This window comes from Lycium ferocissimum, unplaced genomic scaffold (genome assembly GCF_029784015.1).
Source record: "Lycium ferocissimum isolate CSIRO_LF1 unplaced genomic scaffold, AGI_CSIRO_Lferr_CH_V1 ctg5285, whole genome shotgun sequence".
NCBI classification, from domain to species: domain Eukaryota; kingdom Viridiplantae; phylum Streptophyta; class Magnoliopsida; order Solanales; family Solanaceae; genus Lycium; species Lycium ferocissimum.
Genome location: NW_026725933.1, coordinates 34,062 through 48,117, shown reverse-complemented (window position 1 = coordinate 48,117; position 14,056 = coordinate 34,062). Strand labels below are relative to the sequence as shown.

Genomic DNA, 14,056 nt, shown 5'->3' with positions numbered 1-14,056 from the left:
CCTTGTTTCTGGTTACCATGATAAATTCCAGTTTGGCATGCTACATCTTGCAGAAAATAAAAAGCTGGATTTGGATGGTGCATCACCTGGAGATGATATTAGTAATGCAGGTATCTATTAATGTTCATGTTTTCCCATCATTGTTCACCACCTTTTGGTACAGCTCCTTTAAAAAAAACAGTAGTAGGAGAAGAGAACAGTAGTAACAACACATAATACTGTAACAGAAGCAAAGGAAACAACAGGTCATATTAAAATCAAAGAATAAGATAGTAGGAGAGTAACAACAATACTGATAAGGGAAACTAGAAAAAACTCGATTACCTACTAACCTTCTATCCTAATGCTGGACCTCCATATCCTCCTATCTAGCGTCATCCTCGGTAAGCTACAGTTGTGGCATGTTGCATCTTCCTATACTTTTTCTTTCAATTCTTTTATATTCCTGCATTTTGAAGCAACGTGCCACGCCAAATTTGCTTTAATAATTTTGTCAAAACCTGTGGCATGTTCCTTAACTAAGTCTACATGTCACTCCAAATAGAGTAACATGCTTTGGAATAACTGTCACCTACACCACAAGTCGCTATTACCTAGAAAAGCATTGGACCTGTCATTACGAAACTTCAATGATTCACTGATGTGTGTGTCTGATTTAATAGAAAATCATCTTCTAGTCATGGAATGCATGGTGCACCATGGGCTCTCTTACAACTCTCTTGCGGTTTCATTTTCTTACTAAGTAAAATTCACCCTTTTGAAAGCCATAGACCCAAGATTTTGTAGATATTATGTCAACTTATGACTAGTTGCAAAACCTCTGCAGAGTACTTATGGACCTTCTAACAGCCATGGCTGCTTGGTTGTGGTATTCCCTTTCAGTGCCACCTATTATGGCTTTTCCTCCTGCTCAAATTTAGCAAAATTCGCACTTGAGAGCAATGACACGATATATTCTAGATCAGTTCTAGCTCAGATTTTTGGTGTGAACTTTGTTTGACAGGTTTAAGTTTCTAAAATTTTGGAAGTGCATATAACCGGTGCTCCACCTGTGTCTGTCTGCTAGAACAAGCCTGTCCTCTGTCTGCTTTATTCTTTCATCACATAAGGTATTATAGGTAATTATGAAATTAGAAAATGAGAAGTGAGGATAAAATTGTCAAGGTCACATTTGCCCAAGTTTAAATTCAAAATTTAGAATAAGGACTTCAACAACTTCACTACACTTTATGCTCAAACTTCACTACAGTTTATGCTCACAAGTATGTCAGTCATAGTGTTGAGATTTAAGAGTCTGTCCTTCCTTGCTGTAAGAGAAGAGTTATGCAAACTCACCAAGTTTCTTTTATTTCTGAGTCAGCAGATCCTCTCAATGGAACTGAGATGGGGTTTAGGGGGCAGGGGATGCACACTTTTGCCTAGTTTTGCAGAACAAGTATAACCTTTGTCTTATAATAAAATAATCCTATTTCCCTGTTCTTTTTTTCACACTTATACTATTCTTGCACAAAGTTTGGCATATCTACTGAGGGCATTGATATGCTTACAAATCGTTTCTGTGATATAATTTCACTCGGTGCTCCTTATTTTGATTTTCTTTTTATGGCGAAGCATTAGCAGAACAGAAAACCAATGGCCAGGATGAGTTTGGTATTGATGATGATTTGTCAACTCTCGTGAACAGCGATGGTTTTCTAGAGCAGATCCTTCGGAAAATTGAAGTAGTACATAGTCGGGTTCATAAGCTGAAAGACCAACTTGATACGGTGATGACGAAAAATGAGATAAAGTTTTCTTCCTCTGAGAATTTAATGTCACTTGATGGACAGGCTAGCTCTATTCGTAGCCCAACATTCTCGGCATGCAATGGAGACGCAACATCAGCTGGAGGTTTATATGCTACATCTCAACATGTGGTAGATTATGATCTCGGAGATTTCATCATGCCGGACAGTGCAATGTCCAGCGATGGAGAGGCTATGCCTATTCCTGACATAATAGAAAGTACATTAGGACTTCTGTCCTCTGTGGATGTCACGCAGCAGCAGGCACAAGTTGGAGATTCAAGCGAAAGAGTAAGATATATGTCCTTTCCAAGAGATAATAATAATAATGGTTGTTATCTCTGGCTATGCTAGGTTAATGAATGGGTGGCCCTCGCACTTAATCCTAGGACTAAAAAGTTGGATTAGCTTTTGTATTTCATACTTGGTGCTTGGGATTTCTTAAATAGTATGAGTAGAAGAGATTATGTTTTTTTGCATTAACATTTGGGCTTGGCTTAGTAGGTGTGGTTAGATGTTCTTCGAAAGTAGTATTCTACCCTTATTGTCAAGTATTTTCGAATTTGCAGTCCATACCAATGTGTTGAATATTTTGCTTATTAATAAGCCCCTGTTGTAGATGAACTAGGCAGAGATTAGGGAAACAGAATAATAAGGCTGTGATTGAGTGAGAGAGCTGGTTAGGAGACGGAGGATGTGGGAGGCCCTTAAATAAACCAAAATGAGATTAATTCTCTTATCCCATATAATCACCACTTATCTATGAACCAAAGGACCATAGTTTTCTCAAATAAGCAAGTTGTCCCGTCTACGCCCTCTGTTCTCTTCAATCATATAAAGATGTTTCAAGGCTGGTTGTTTTCAACTGCATTGACTATTTTTATGTATTGCTAATTGCAGATCGTTGATAACATTCTCATACATAATGAAGCATTCGAAGTAGGAGGACACATTTTGACGATGAATAATGACAAATCCTTTGAGAAGCATCAAGATGTGGTAAATAACGTGGACGAAGAAAGCTTTAATCCACCTCCCTCTGCATCAGAACCTAATGCAGCAGGTAAAGCATCCGCATCTCAGGAACAATCAACACTGAAGTCGTGCTTAGCCTCGGAGATTCATTTTCCCAAAAACAAAAGAAAGAGAGGAGAGCGTAAAGCCGGTTCAGGTGGTTGGAATCGTAAGATGCCAGGTGAACCTGATAGCCAGTGACTCTTATATATGGTAGATTTTTCGACTCTTTGATAGCCTTAGTAGATGCTTTGACTTGTTCAACAACCTCATGATAATGGTGGATGACCAGGAAAAATGTGGGTATCCCACACTTTCCATGCAGCTGAACTGCTCAAAGTAGGCTGCTCATTTGAGATCTTCTCTACGTTCCACAGGAGTTCTTGTGGCATAGTTATGGCTTTTAATTGAGGATGCCATACTCCTATTTAGTAGTCAGGTAGAGCTGAAGTAGTTTGAATATCACCATTGGTAGTGTAACTTTGTAGCTCGGACAGTGTAATACCCTTTTGAATTTATGGAAGTAAAAGTTATTCCAGCAATTTGTTTCTTTTTAGTGTTGCTCAGAGACAGGCTTCATATCCTTTCAGAAAATATGCCGAAAAGTGTTACTAGTCGTGATTTTCAATGTGGTTAGCTAAATCTACTCTTTATCAACTCATCAGTCAGTGCGATGCTACTGGAGTTTCAGATTTTCTTGGTCATTTTACTGGTTACCTCAGCATATTTGATTTTCAAAAGTGCTTGCTGGATAAATCTTACCTGCTAATAAGTTCATAAATAATTTATACATGTTGGCCATGGTTCTTCAAATTCTGCAGATTGGTTGCTCTTAATAGACGTATTTGCTCCTTTTTTTTGTTGGGTTATTTCCGGTTTTCCCCTTTATTCATATACAGATGATGCTTTGATTCTCACAAAAACAAAAAAAAAAACAAACAAAAAAAAAAGGGTGGGGGGTGGGGTGGGCAGAAGTAGAGGAAATGTTACTTTCTTATCTTTGTTTGGGCGAACAACAAATTTTGCACTTGAAAATAATCAAGAAAAGAAAATTGAACAACAAATATAGTATTTGATTTCAAGATACCATGAATGTTACCGAACCCATTACGCTAAGCCCCGGTCACGGGGTCCTATGGGACTACTTTATACATGCAGATATTAGACGCAACCTTTTCTAACAAGAACATAAATTATTGTGAGCTTGAACTTGATTTGATTCAAGGAATTGAATAGTTTGGTTTCAAATCTTCGTTTTAAATTCACGTTTGACTTATTCGCCATGAATACTAGGTTGGTTGCAACGGATAATAACTTTAGATTCCACACTACAAATAAGTAGTCTTCAGCTCAAACATGCTTTGAATCTTGATTTGTCTTAGTATTGATCATGATCTTGGATGTTTGAGTGCTTGTAAAGAAATTTGTGACCTTTGAGCCACAAGTTCTCTCTTGCTTCTTGTAATGAATTCGAGCCTCTTTCTAGCCTTATGGAGACCTCTGTTTAGAGTTACAAGGAGTGAAGCAGTTGTGCTTTATATGAACTCTTTTGGTTGATTTTGATTGGTCCATTTGAGTTACCGGACCAATCACATTGATCTAACAACAAGTTTGCATAGCTAGAACATGCCATCTGCACTTGACATGATTTTACAAGTCATTTGATTTAGCTTGGTATGTCACATATATGGATCAAATTATTTGTGACTTTTTGCATCCTAAATTCTAGGAAAATCGTTCATATGATCAAATTGATTTTTTTTACACAAACCTAACGGGTTTTCTTTAAAATTCGATCCAATTTTTCGATGATAATCACAATTTATTATATGGTTTTGCTAAAATACACATCGGTAAAAGATTACCCAACTTAATTTGCACAAAAAAATGCACAATATTGAGATTATTGAATTTAGGGCTAAATTCATAATGATAAACCCTAGATATTAAAAATTCAAATACTCACAAACCATAAGGCCAAATTTTTGTGATCTGTATATCATCGAAACACTCTCGATGAGATCTACAAAACACCTGAGGTTTAATGCAAAAAGTACGCATTTACAAACATGAAATAATGCAATTAAGTTACGGGTTTAACACAATAAAACCCCTAAAAACATGTTTTGTTTACTAATTATGTCTACAATCAGAACGTGAGCCTATAGCTCTGATACCAATGTAATATTTCGATCGGTAAATACAACTCCCTTCGTCCCAATTTATGTGGCACCATTTGACTAGACACAGAACATAAGAAAGCAAAGAAGACTTTTGAAATGTGTGGTCTAAAATAAGTCTTAGATAAATGTGTGTCTATAAATCATCTCATAAAGTTAAATTGTTTCTAAATATAGAAAGATGACATTCTTTTTGGGACAGACCAAAAAAGAAATGGTGTCACATAAATTGGGACGGAGGGAGTAGTTTACAAGACTTATGAGTTTCTCCTCAGCGAAAGTGGATCTGCAGCAGCCCCGACTCGTGTCACCAGTCGTCAGAAATCCTCATGAAGCGGGTGGATTCCTTTGTCCACGTCCTAGATATCCCTTCTGATGCAGAGATAAATCTTATGTGTAAACTCTAGTCGACTCTATATGATGGACAAACCTTTCTTAAGCACCCATAGTGGTGTTCAAATAGGCTAGCTTTAGAGTTTAGTGTGGAGAAATAGTTAATGGGCTTGTGGGTCATCTAATACCCTCTATGGGTGGACCTGATCAAATAATATTTTTCAACAGGACTATTTACGTGGAATAGGACAACACAAAATAATGTTCTTTTGGGGGAAAAAAGAGTATAATGTTCTCTGTCAGCCCGTTAACTTTGCTCCATTTAAGTATGAACTTTAGTGTCCGTCAATGTGTATAGTCTACTGATTAAAACAGTCGTCTAATGTATTTTGTTTGACGTCCTTTTCATTTTTCTATGGTCCAAACCTAAAATGGCTTGCCTAAAATGTTTCTGCGTTGGTTTTCTTTGATAGCCTGTGAACTTTGCTTCATTTAAGTACGATAAGATTTAGTGTCCGTCAATGTGTATCATCTCCTGATTAAACTATCGTCTGGTGTATGTTATTTGGCTACTTCCTCATTTTCTACAATTCAAACCTAAATTGTCTCGCCTAAAATGTTTCTTGCGTCGGTTTTCTTTTAAAATGTCAAATATATTGAAATCCAATATCGCCATATATGAACTTTTTGTTGTAATGGGTGACGAGAAGATATTTAGCCCTTCTACAGCTTTGGGTATGTTACTTCTTCCTTTCTTAACACTCAATTGAAGCAAAGCAAGTAAAACTTTGGGAAGGGTCAGAATGAAATATAACTTTCTCCTCGTACTCTTCGGTTCCAACTTCTCTCTTTTGTTCTTTGTAATTCCTATCCTAAGCCCACGTTATGAGTTATTTTTCTGATTTGGCAATAAGATTAATAGGTTAAGGGGCAGATTGTGAGAAATAAAAGGATAGGGTGGAAAGCAAAACCTTTTTTTTTTATGCATTGAGTGTGCAAAATGCAATGAGCTTCAAGAACTATTCACGAGATCTGATATTTGGCTAAAAATGCATATATTTAGCCATTGTTGTCTCACATTTTAATACTTTTAATTATCATTTGAGTATTAATTATATTTTTTTGTGCTTAATATTATATTTTATTGTGTAGAAATAAAAGCTGTGAAATTGAAGAAATTTAGAACAGAATTGGATAAAAAATGAAAAAAAGAGAAAAAAGAAAATAAAGGAAAAGAAGACGAGAGGCAGTGGGAGACGAGGAAAAAATAAAGGATACATAATGATTATTCAATGATTGGAGGAGTTATATTACATTTGCAAAATTACAATTGAAAAAACGAAAAAGGGTCATATTTGTCCATGTACTCTCAGAAAAAGCGCGTTATATTTTTTGATGGCTTGAAAAAAGCCACTTAGATACTTTTTACATATCTGTCCTTTTTAATGGTCAAAACTCCGAATTTACAAATTAGTGAATTTACAATTAAAATGAGTTGGCAAAATTTAATTGAGTTGGCACAATTATATTGTTTTGATATATTTGCTCTTGTCACTATCTTTATTTTCATATGTGGCGCTTATGTGGAATTTTTATTCTCCTAATTTAAATCTAATCCCATTTTTATTTTATTTTTTCTATTCTTCTTCGTCATTTTCCTTTAATGGAGACCACTGAAACTCAATTTGGCAAAGTTTACAGTGGAGATGGTGAGGTACACGGCAGCATTCAGGCATTTAGATTTTGTTGGTGGTGACTTTAGGGCCACTGTAAATGAAGTAGGAGAATAGCTATTATTAGTACTACTAAATGAAGTAAAAACAAATTAAAATTTGAAAACTCAAAAGTCCTATTCACCGGCGGCGAGCAACCGAATCAATTGTGGTAACCCTTTTCTCTGTTTCTTTTCTGAGGTCCACAACTTTATACTTCACTTTGACAACTCTATGTATCAAAATCTTAATTTTGGTATCAACATCTTCTGTTTACCCGTTTTTCTTTACAAGGTTTTGGTTTAATATTTAAAAGGGATCAGTCGGATCTATAAAAAGTAGAACACGCTTTAATTTGCTGATTTTGTAATTATACGTGCCAGGTTTAAGTAAAAAAAGTTGTAATTTTTGTTGATGAAAACTAAGCTATCATTGGGTATCTAAAGAAGTCGAATACAAGCTTTAGAGCTTGTCAAAATAACTTTTAGCTTTTACAGTGAAAATGGTGAGGTACACGACCGGTGATGTTAAGGCCACCATAAACTTGGCCAAATTTGAGCTTGAGTGGTCTCCATTGAAGGAAAATGGTGAAGAACAATAGACAAATAAAATAAAATTGGGACCAGATTTAAATTAAGAGAAAAAAATTCCACATAAGTGCCACGTATGAAAATAGGGGCGGCGACAAGGGAATTTAATGGACGGAGGGTAAATATGGCCCAAAAATAGAAAGACAAGGGCAAATATAGCCCTAAAGTTGAATGAGAAGGACAAATATATCAAAAAAGTATAACGAAGGGCAAATATAATTTTTTCTGAAAGTACGGGGAAAAATATGACCCTTTTCCGTTGAAAAAAAGAGTTACGTACCTGGCAGAATGGTGCTCGTGACTAACGCGGTGCTGTAGATATTGTGACACAGGGAAGGGATTCGCAGACTCAAAATTATTTCCCAACTAGAGTACTTGTCCGCGCGGTCATAAAAACGAATTTAAAATAAAATTGAAATCATAACATTATGTATAAAATTACTTGACCGAAAGATTTTGGCCAAAGAGAGATGTCATATCACTTCCACATTCCTAGAATTTTTCATATATCTATACTATCTTGTAATCTTTTCTTAGCCTGCTCATAGGGAGAAAAGTCATGGTCATGTACCTATTCCAGAAGGTCCAATATCAATGAGTACATTTAACTAAAATATCGGATGATGTCAAATAATTTACAGATAATGTATTTAAATATACAACCAACAAATTCATCACATTTTGCATGCAGATATTATTTATATATCAACAAAAAAAGTTTAAAGTCCCATAATCATAGTTACTTTGAGTCATAATGTATATTAGTTAACCACTTTTGAAATGAAAAGTGAAACGGGAGAAGCAATTCAGATCAATATTTAAATTAACCAACAACGAAAGCTGCATGAACAAATTTTGTAACCATCTCTCTATTCTCAAATCGTCACCCCCTTCTTTCCTTTCTTTGTTGCCCAGCAGGAAGTTTGCCATAGATTTAACATCAACTTATCTAACTTTTGTATTGTCGGAAAATGACTTCAATTTCATTAAAAAAAAGTAAAAATAAATTAGAAAAGAAAGTCGAGGGTTGGATGGAAAATGCTATCCAAAGAGAGGACATCAAAGCTTATTTAAGGAGAGGAAAAATATGAGAATGAGGCGAAGAATTAATTCTCCAATATCACCACATTCAAGGATATATTAAATTAAAAGCCTTAATTTGCTTTAGGTTTATAAGAACCTTGTCCATTTCTGTAATCTTAATAATCCACCATTATTCATTCAATATAATCAACTGTTGGCCATTGTTACTCTTAATTGCTTCACACGTCTTCAATTAAGAGATGTGACTTTTGGGTTTTTATCCAAACATATTTTTTTAAATGAGATTAAAGAATAGATAGTTTTCTTGGCCAAAGAAAGATGTCACGTCACCTTTTCTGTAACAAAGTTTCAAAAATACTAACTCATTAGAAAATGTACATGAGAAAGAACATCAATACATATGACGCACCATAGGTATATGGTTAACACATCCATTATTGAAAAGGATGCTACTGATTAATTAAAACCATACATATTTTGATAAAGTCAAATACAATGATAATAATATCTCGATCCCAACTCCAAAACATACCAAAAACATATGGTTATGAAACATGATCTGAACACAAATAATACACACCAACTGACTTTCAATATATCAACCTCAAAACTAAAGAAAAAAATGCCTAACTTCTAAAAACTTGGCTTAAATCTTAGTTATTTTTTAGTCCTCCATTCTCAATACAAGTTCTTAAACCACCCTATAAACTAAAAGGGGCGAATACGGAAACTAAGAACTTCAAAATAAGAACTCCACTATTCAAATTCTACATTACTTCCCAAATGTACTGAGTGCAGTTATTGAAAATCCTTCGTCCACTTCATTATTTAGAATCCGTATATTTGAATTCGACAAAGAATATTATTTTTCAGCAATAAATTATTGCTTAATGATAAGAATCAATTCATATTTTTAAATGAAGCGAGATCGAGACCAGCCCCTTGTGTAGGTATAAGGTTTATTAATTAATTCATTACTATATTGTGTCTTTCTTTCTGAAGGGCGACCTCTACCCTAATCAAAAGACTAAAGGCCCCTACTGAAGATAGGTTGTCAAACTACGACCGATAGTTTCGCCTTTTGAGACATACATAATTTCACATTTAGCTATTTTCATGCCCAACTAAGTTGGAGAAAATATAGTCAGTTTTGAAGTCTTTATGCAGCAAATGGAACACACTTTTCTCTTGATCACTTCCAGAATAAATACAAGTAAGAAATTTCATTTTAATTAAGAAAGCATTTTATAAAATGGTTAGTAAACCAAAATATCCATAACTTATCAAAGAACAGCAATGTAGGAAAACAAAACACGAACATACGCGCATGAGAAGAGATACAATAAAGTATAACCTCTTAAACTTTTAGCAACACTGAGAACTATTGGAGAAAGGAATAAATTGATAACGTAAAAATACAAGGAAATAGCAGCCTTGTCGTACTCATCGTAAGTGTAGCGTTTACTTATTTGGTTGAAACTTGCAACATATACAATATATCCAAGGATTAAGATCCATTCGAGAGCGCCATAAATTATCACCAAGTGCATACGACCATAGGAAAAAGAATCTATCTAGACAATAAAACAAATGAGATCATCAATCATATGTATAAAGCTAAACAAATTAAGTGCACAGTATGAAATGATTAATTCACAAACATGAATGAAGGCAAACAATAATATGATTATTCCATATATGCTTTCGCAAACTTATATATAAAGGAAATCATATGTACAGTTGCAGAGAAAGAATGTGTGCTAAATATCATATATCCAAACAAAAAACACTGGATAAAAAACAATAGAAGATTAATATAATGGGAAAAATGATTAATTAGTATATACAACAAACACCAGAGGAATGCATGTAAAACTTGTTGGAGGACATCCCAAGAAAGTAATAACGGTTCTAGCCGCTTGGTTGTAATCATCTATGAATGATAGTGAATGGATCTAGACATTTTTTTGGAGCATGGCGACACGCACCGACTCTTCATCCTTAAATGTTGTAGCAATTTTGTATTCCACCATAGGTTAGCCTTTTATGATGCAAATATATCCAGATACTTAAAGTGTCAGTTATGGGGCGTGTGGAAGTTTCAAAAACGCTTTTCTTTCTGTTGTGGTTTCATTCAAGTGCACATAGCAGGCTAAAGGCAAGGGACAGTTATTTTCTTAATTGGATGTCCACGAAGAGACACAAGAAGGCGACTGTTGGATGTCAACGAAGAGACACAAGAAGGTGACTGTTTTATTGTTTAAATTTATTTTTCCCCTTATTTTAAGATAGGAAAAAGGCTAAGTTCTAGGAAAATAGATAAATAGGAATGCTGGCTTTTGAGGCATGCCACGTCACCGGGCCTAAGTCCTTGCTTTATATAGATATATAGATTAGTTTTGCACTCAGTTATTTTATTTGGGCTTTTTTCCTACACCTATAAATATTCCATAAGTCACAATTTTACACAACTTCGGATAACTTGAAACTTGGAGTTCAGAACTTTAGATAACTGAAACCCGGAGTTAAGAACTTTGGACCTAGAGAGAGGTTGGAGCCGCCGTGGAGGCTGTAGTTATAGGGTTTTATCTTCCCTTCTCTGTAGTACTAGTTTTAACGTTTTTATTCGGATGATTTGTTGTTTTTCCTCCGTGTCTGTGGAGATAAACTCTTTTATTCTAGGGTTGTGGTAAAGACATGATAGTTGTTTGACGATAATTATTATCTATTAAATTTCCATCATTTGGGTTGCTTATTTATTCTTGTGCTTAATTATTTAATTACTTGATCACTAATTAAACACTATCTGTGGTGCGTGAGTTGAACTTGAAAGAGGAAATTCACGAACGTAACAAGAATAAATAGAGTTTGTTCGATTTATCGTTTCGCTACTGAGGATAGAAATATACCCTTTAGCCCAACTTAGTTGGATACAGAGATATAAATGCGTTCTTGTTACTTCTTGCGATCATAGAAATATAGACGTTAAGAGTAGCATCTACAGGCTTGTGAGTAGTTCGAAAGAATATCATAAAGTTAACATAAACCCGTCAACTAGTAACCCAGAAATAAGATAGGTAGAATTGTCAGAAGACTTAACTGGATTGTTGAAAGCCATGACCCTGGAACTCTTTCTCATCTGATAAATCTTACAGTCTTCGTCACAATTGTCTCCGTCACAAAATACTCATATTTATTTGTTTCTTTCGATCATAGTTTAGTTACAACAAAACCTCTTGATTTTACTATCTTGAATAGTTACAACGAAAGCTGAATTAGTTAAACAAGAAAGTATAAGTCCTTGTAGTTACGATATCTGGACTTAAAATCTTATATTACTTGTACGACAACGTATACTTGCGTGTGCGTTTGGGAGCGACAAGATCCAATGGGTTAAACAAGTGCTGGGCTATTATTCATTAGTTTTGTTACACATAAATCAAACCATACTAACATTGCAAAATTAATAAATACTATAAATAAGTAAAAGCAGAAAGTCCAAACATAGATACCCAGTCCAAAGTTTTAGGTGTATGGAAGGGTGGCAATGTGGTTATGAGCCACAGTCCCAATCCATAGCTTCCCATTTATTTCTCTAACTTCACTAACCAGCTTCATAACTAGGCCTTTTTTATCTTCAAGAACATCAATAATTTCTCCATTTTCATTGAAGAGTGAGATAACAGTGTACATTCTGGTCCCCATCAATCTAGCCAGGTAACGCATCGGAAATGGTAATCTAAAGTAAACGCTTCTCATCCATGGATTATGTATGAGAATTTCTTGTGCTCGAGTACGACAACAATCAATTGCAACCCAGAATTGACCTTTCTCATTCACCCTTACATTGTCAGGAAATCCTGGCAGGTTTGCTACAATCTCAACTGTGCCTGTCTTCGGACCTTCTAGCCAGTATTTCATCAGCCTGAACAGGTAACAGTTAAGAGGAAAAAAATTGTCTAAAATCAATTGGATCTTGAAATATACTAGACAGAGGGATGGATACCTGCAATTGGTTGTTTCAGTGAAGAGAAGAAAAGTTTGGTCCTTGGATAATTGTACTCCATTAGGGAAAGTCAATCCATCCAGGACGACATGAGTAGATCTTGTAGCAATATCGTACCTAAGAAGTCTACCAGTGTCTTCTCCTTCTAACATTATGAGAAAATGGTTCCTACACACACACATATATATAAAAGAAAATTCATTTATGATAAACCATTACTTGTACGTATTTGATGAAGAATTGATGTGTTCACGTACACTCTGTTGTATTTCTTGCTAGTATCGGTGAAGAAGATGGAGCCATTAGTATGGATATCAAGGTCGTTGGCGAAGAGTATGGGATTGCCTTCAACATGTGTAGCCAAGGACGTTGCGACGCCTCCTTCAGAACCCACAACTAGGAGGCCATAGTAAGCATCTGCTATGTACAAATCCCCCGTCTCTTTATTGAACCTTAGCCCAAGGGGCCTCCCACATTCTCCCTCTACTTTCCATTGCTTTGCTGTTGTTGAATCTTTTCCTTTACTACAAACCTTCTCCGACCTGTTTAAACACTGATATCAATTTCTTTTTAAAACAAAAAACAATACATCTAGTTGTTTTGAAGATGCTTACCAGTTACGGGTGACAAGTGCAAATGTTTCCCAGCCAGCATCTTCCCCCATCCACCTTACAATGCGTCCATCAGCTAGTCCCGCATATGGGCCACGACCCAAATTATCAAATTCTAGTGATTCTGGACCGTAAATTTCATTAACAAACTCCAAATTGCCGAGGCCTAACCGGTTATTCTTGTCTCCGCGCCAACTCTCCATGACTTGCTTGTATGGTGCAATGTCATTCTTCACTGGCTTGAAGTCATTATCCCCTACCGGACTTAAACTGAATGGATCTGCCACAAAGAAAGCAAAAGCCAGTGAAAGAAGAAACAAGTGAGGACGTTGTGAAACTATCTGACTTCTCATCAACTGGATCCTCTTCTCCATGTGAGGATATGATAGGTATCCGTAGTTGGAAGGTGAGGTTTAAGCTGTTCAAACTGGAAATGTAAAATTTCACTATGTTATAGGATGAAGACACATAATGTTTGTGATCCACTTGTTGTTGGAAGTAAGTTGTCCATTTGTTAGTCATGTTTTCTGCATTGCTACTTCTTGTTGATAATCAAAACCTAAGCATCTGAAGAAAGTGTATAAATTTTTTGGTCTATTGTTTTATGATAGTGAGCAGCAACCATTTATGCTTTGAGTTACATCATCATTGGAGCAGCAACCATCTAGAAACCAATGTTTATACTTAGACACAAGTACAATATACATCCTCCGTCCACTTTTACTTGTTACGTTTTGCTTCTCGAGAGTCAATTTGACTAATATTCGGAGCTAACTTAAATT

General features: G+C 35.4%; 2 protein-coding genes across 2 annotated transcripts; one reads left to right on the top strand and one right to left on the bottom strand.

Moving 5' to 3' along the window:
• Positions 1–9: 9 nt before the first annotated feature.
• Positions 10–3,340, top strand: LOC132044834 (uncharacterized). The gene is made up of 3 exons (XM_059435370.1): positions 10–110; positions 1,612–2,075; positions 2,685–3,340. Exons 1-3 carry the CDS (start codon positions 38–40, stop codon positions 2,997–2,999), a joined length of 852 nt encoding a protein of 283 aa, XP_059291353.1. The 5' UTR covers positions 10–37; the 3' UTR covers positions 3,000–3,340.
• An 8,710-nt stretch (positions 3,341–12,050) lies between these two features.
• On the bottom strand, positions 12,051–13,845 carry LOC132044835 (protein STRICTOSIDINE SYNTHASE-LIKE 13). Its single transcript, XM_059435371.1, has 4 exons — positions 13,278–13,845; positions 12,921–13,205; positions 12,664–12,831; positions 12,051–12,582 (listed from the first exon to the last, which is right to left on the bottom strand). Exons 1-4 carry the CDS (start codon positions 13,646–13,648, stop codon positions 12,183–12,185), a joined length of 1,224 nt encoding a protein of 407 aa, XP_059291354.1. The 5' UTR covers positions 13,649–13,845; the 3' UTR covers positions 12,051–12,182.
• Between the last annotated feature and the right edge of the window lie 211 nt (positions 13,846–14,056).